The 5,752-nt window shown below is 48.4% G+C and overlaps 1 protein-coding gene across 1 annotated transcript in view; it reads right to left on the reverse strand.

Moving 5' to 3' along the window:
* Positions 1 to 599: 599 nt before the first annotated feature.
* LOC113815259 (leucine-rich repeat-containing protein 49) overlaps positions 600 to 5,752 on the reverse strand; it is a 120,575-nt gene continuing 115,422 nt past the window's right edge. The window contains 5 exon segments of the mRNA XM_070117473.1: positions 600 to 722; positions 861 to 977; positions 1,145 to 1,473; positions 1,476 to 2,234; positions 4,235 to 4,461. Of these exon segments, the coding sequence (XP_069973574.1) occupies positions 600 to 722; positions 861 to 977; positions 1,145 to 1,473; positions 1,476 to 2,234; positions 4,235 to 4,461 (1,555 nt within the window).

Consider the following 5,752-nt stretch of genomic DNA (forward strand, 5'->3'; position numbering starts at 1 on the left):
CACAGGGGCGGACCCCTTACGCGCGATATGCGGCGTGCGTTCACATACCCTTTTCTCATACTCACATTACATTCATACGATGTGGCGCATTCGATATAGCATTGTTGTATCATATGGTTGCGCCTTTCAAAGAAAGGGAATCACACAACGATCATATATAGATTTCTGCACATGCACACGCACATAGGATTCTCTCTCTGCCTCTCTCTCTCTCTCTCTCTCTCCCTCCTCCCTCTCTCTCTCTCTCTCTCTCTCTCTCTCTCTCTCTCTCTTCTCATTTTCCTCTCTCTGTCTGTCTCATCTCTCTCTCATTTTTACATGATCTACGCCATTTACGATCTCTCTCTCTCTGTCGTCTCACTCTCCTATATCTCTCTCTCTCTCGGTTTTTAAAAAAGTGGGTTAAATATCCCCAATATATTCATGTTTCCCCCCTTTATATGGCTCTATGAAATGTGTAATTATTTTATATTGACATGAAAGATATTTTGTTTTACGGCAAAACTTGTAATTTGCTTGAAAGTAAGGAAATAAAATACCCAAACCCTCATTAAACCCAGCCTGGGGGAAATACTTCGCTCAGCGGAGCACTCGACTCTTCATAGATGACACTTAAGTACTTCACTCAGCGGAGTGATGTAGGGTGGGATTTGAGTGTAGCGCTCAATAAAATACTCAGTATTCTGATAAATACCGCCCCAGGTCGCTAAGGGTACAGGTAGCTAAGAGCACAGGTCGCTAAGTTTCAGCGGATGGTTAAGGTTTGACGTCGAAAGCTTGAAATAGAGGGAAGGCTTTCTAAGGCTTCGCATACACACATACGCACACACGCACACACTTCTCTCCTGACTCCGACTGACCTCGACCCCGTTGATGACCCGGAGACCCCAGTGGGAGAGCCTGAAAACTGCGTACAGCCTCCAGTAGGAAATCTGCGACAGGGGATTCCCCTCACTTCCCACGTCGAGGGACGTCACCTGAGGGAGAAGTGAAGGAGAACGGTGAGCGAGAAAGGGAAAAATTAAGAAAATCGGGATTGTAAGCTCTGTATAACGCAGTATGGATATGCTTGAATGGGTGACTTATTGTCTAAATTGTAATGTAGATTTAGATCTGCAGCTTTCGAGCAGCCTCGGTCGCTTGCCTGATGGAGCTCCGCCAGCGCGTTCAGCTGGCTGCACTTGGCCAGGTGGGTTTCCACGAACACGAAGTTCTCGAGGCGGGCGAACTTCACGCGCAGTTTTGGGAAGATGTCGACGATGTCATCGAAGTTCATGTACTGGAAGCGCGCCGTCGTGGCGGCGGTGGCCAGGGCCTTCTCCCAGGCGATGTCGGTGCAGCGCAGGGCGCCCTGGCCGTACAGGCTGAGGCAGTCGCCCTCCAGCTCCGCCAGGAAGTTGGGGCCCTGCTCGCGGAGGATGCCGGCCGCGCTCGGGGCCACGCTCGCCAGGGCCCTGTCCCCGCGGTCGGCGAAGGACGTGCCTCCTTTCCTTTGGGCCTCGCCAGCGGCACGCGAAGGTCGGCCAGGTTGGGCTGGCCGCGGGCGGGCGCGCTGCCGATCTCTAGCGAGCTGGTGGGCGTGGCGGCGGTGGTGGTGGTGGTGTTGGTGGCGGCGGACTCGGCGTCGGAGCTCGAGTCGATCTCGGAGGGGTCGGAGACGGCGCTGCGCGGGGACAGCGGCGCCTCGGGGCCCTGCGTCGGAAGACTGAGGTTGGAGCGCACGCGCGTGATGGCCGCCGTCACCACCTTGTCGGGCAGGTGGCTCGCGCTCTTCAGCGTCTCCGGCTTCTTGATCGCCTCCGTCGTCTTGGCGCTCGCCCGCTTGGCGCCGCCCTCGTTGGCCATGATTCGCGGCCGCCCCTTCTCGCCGCCCACGCCCGAGCGCGCGCTGCCCAGCCTCGCGGGGCGCCGCACGACCGGCACGCTCTTCACGGGCGCCGCCGCCCGCGAGGCCATGTCCAGGTTGATCATCTCGCTGCTCTTCGCCGCCGCCCCCCCGTCGGCGCGCCGCCCCGGCCCCTGCCGCTGCCTCTCGACCCGGGCCCCCCCAGGGATTGGGCCGGGGCGCGGCCCCCGCGCTCGAGTTTTTTCTGCGGAGGACTCGCATGCGGTGTAGGACTTGCTGCGGGGCGACGCCCCCCCCGCTGCGTCGCCGGCCGTGTCCGTCCTGCCGGGGCTCGCCTTCGGTGGCGCCAGGGGCGCGCCGGCACGAAGGGCACCTCCAGTGACTGAGCCTGCGGTCGGGCGGGCGCTGGACCAGACTGTTTCAAAAGCCGCGGACGCCCCCGAGGGAGGGGACGAGGGGGTCGCCTCGGGGCGCCCCCCCTTCCCCCTTTTCCCCCTTTCCCGCCGCCCTCCCTTTTGCCGGCGCGGCCGTGAGGGACCCTCCAGCCCCCCCCCGGGCTCGTCCCCCGAGTCCGAACGGTGTCGCCGCAGAACCGCGGGAGTGCTCGGTGGCTCGCTGGCCTTGGACAGAGGGTTCGCTGGGGAAAGGGACGGTGGCGTCAGGCCTTTGGGGGTTAGGGGGAGGAATCCCGTGTGGGCGGCGAGGCCAGGGGGAAGGAAGGTGGCAATATGTGCAGGAAGTTCGAGATTGCAATAATGATTATAAAAATGATCAGAAAAAGAAAAAATTGGGGAAAATATTATTCAAAAAGGGAGATGCCTTAAAATTTACATGCATTTACACAAAATAATAAAGCACACCAGACATCATCACATCACACAATCATATATATGGGTGTGTTTTGTTTTGTGTGTGTTTTTTTATATATATATATATATATATATATATATATATATATATATATAATATAAATAATTAAAATAAAAAATTAATATGAATTTAGATATAAATTTCATGCTTTTGTTTCATTCAATAATATTTTTCCTTGTATTCAATAAATTTACCTCTTTTATGTTAATCCATTCACCCATTCTTTTAGAGGGGGACTTTGTAAATGGCATTTGTTATTTGGGACAATATGAATATGATATAAACGCAAAATATCAAAAACACACAATATGAATATGATATCAAAACAAAATGTGAAATATGAAACGAACAAAAAACAGCAGCACAAAACGCCAGCACAAAACACCAACTTAAAAACTCCAAAACACAACACAAACACACAAAAAGACAAAAAAAAGATAAAAAAAAATACCCATTTTTTTCTTGTCAACCCAACACACAAAAAAAAAACAAACCATAAACACCAACACCAAAACCAACAAAAACACCAACACACAAGAATATCCAAAAAAATAATAATAGTAATAATAAATACACAGATACACAAAACGTTAATAAGAAAAACCCAAACACGCAAAAAAAAAAAAAAACGCAAACTTAAAAAACCAAATGAAAACTAACACCCAAATTTAAAAATTTCCAAGTTAAAAAAAGCTAAAAAAACACACACACACAAATAACACATAACACCAGACTACAGACACACTATACAAACACACACAAAACAAAATAACCACACAAAAATCCCCAAACACAAAAACACCAACAATAACCGCCAACTTAAAATCCCCCAACACAAACCGCCAACTTAAAATCCCCCAACACAAAAACACCAACACAAACCGCCAACTTAAAATCCCCCAACACAAAAAACACCAACACAAACCGCCAACTTAAAATCCCCCAACACAAAAAACACCAACACAAACCGCCAACTTAAAACCCCCCAACACAAAAAACACCAACACAAACCGCCAACTTAAAATCCCCCAACACAAAAAACACCAACACAAACCGCCAACTTAAAAAACCCCCCAACACAAAAACACCAACACAAACCGCCAACTTAAAATCCCCCAACACAAAAACACCAACACAAACCGCCAACTTAAAATCCCCAACAAAAAAACACCAACACAAACCGCCAACTTAAAATCCCCCAACACAAAAACACCAACACAAACCGCCAACTTAAAATCCCCCAACACAAACCGCCAACTAAATATCCCCCAACACAAAAAACACCAACACAAACCGCCAACTTAAAATCCCCCAACACAAAAAACACCAACACAAACCGCCAACTTAAAATCCCCCAACACAAACCGCCAACTTAAAATCCCCCAACACAAAAACACCAACACAAACCGCCAACTTAAAATCCCCCAACACAAAAACACCAACACAAACCGCCAACTTAAAATCCCCCAACACAAACCGCCAACATAAAATCCCCCAACACAAAAAACCAACACAAACCGCCAACCCGACTGCACTTACTACACGAACTCTCGCTGGGTTTCCTCACGAGCTTCTTATGATCCTTCTTGACGACTCGCCAGTGCTTCATGGCGTTGTTGATCGCAGAGTTCCTCTTCTCCTCGTCGCTGATCCTCGTGGCCTGCGCCCTCTCCTTCTCCCGCGCCTTCTGCAGCTGCTTCTCCGACTGCCGACGCGTCTCCATGGTCAGTTCTTGGTCGTCTAGTCTGCGGGCGTTGTTGGGGAGACCGTGAGGGAAGACCAGGGTGTGGGCGGAATTTTGGCCGAACAGCTCTATCGCCAACAAGCCTTTGGCCGAACGGACTTGTCGATGAAATGGCATTGTTATATATTTTATAAATATCAGTATATTGCAGCTGCTGGTTACGTTAAACGAAAGAAATATACCAAACATAACGAAGAAAAAAACATTATTACTTAGGTCTCATTAAATGCAACAAGAAATTATTAAGTACAATATGACTGTACAGTATGTGTGTATACTGTTGCTGGTTACCATTTGTAAAAATAAATGCATTAGATATAATAGAAACACTTTACTTCCATTTCCACGAAAGTAAATGGAAATGCAAGTTTTAGTACGGTATTTGGTCAATTTTGCCCAATAGCTGTGAATTAAAGTTGCCCTCGACAAGTAGTTATGTCGCACAAGGTGAGGTTCGAGGACGAGCAGTTATTCCTAGCGACCTGGAATCATTGTCACCACCATTACTGTACTACAAACCCTACGAGTGCGATGGTGAAGCCTTGACTTAGGATTAAGTTTATAACTGACTTAACAATCATAGCAATGTCTGCACCTCCGTTAAAATTTGCAAATTACTTATATTACAATATTTTATACATTCTTACATTATGAATTACAGGTGATTATTGATTACTAATTCCAATCAACGTCGAAGCCATGGCTCGAGCATCGCATTCGCATCATTTGCGGGAATGGTAGTTCGTCGACCCATAAGCAGGGAAACATCACTTCCATAATATGAAGGCTTTGAAATGTTAGATTGTTTGAGTTTGACTATTTGTAAGTATTCACTTTATTTCAAATAAACATTTGCCTCTTTTATCTTACTGAGTCTATGAAAATGGCCACTGTGAAACTTTATGAAGTTCTATTCGAGAATATTTCGATTTCACAGCCTGTCCGGCGCCGAAATAGTCGTTCCGCCAAATGGCTGTCGGTGAAATAGCCAGAGAAGGAGCGAGAGAGAAGGAAAGGGAAAGGAGGGACAAGGAGAGAGGTATAGGGAGAGGGTACAAGAGAGGGAGGAGGAGAGGAAGAGAGAGTTCATCAGAAAAAGTTTGTTTGCGTGTGCGTGCGTGTACCTGCGCGTATGTGCGTTCGTGTGTGTGTGTGTGTGCGCGCGTGCGTGTGTGTGTGTGTGTGTGTGTGTGTGTGTGTGTGTGTGTGTGTGTGTGTGTGTGTGTGTGTGTGTGTGTGTGTGTGTGTGTGTGTGTGCATCGAGAGCCCATACCGGCAAAAAAGTCGATATC

Source organism: Penaeus vannamei, chromosome 40 (assembly GCF_042767895.1).
Source record: "Penaeus vannamei isolate JL-2024 chromosome 40, ASM4276789v1, whole genome shotgun sequence".
Lineage (NCBI taxonomy): Eukaryota > Metazoa > Arthropoda > Malacostraca > Decapoda > Penaeidae > Penaeus > Penaeus vannamei.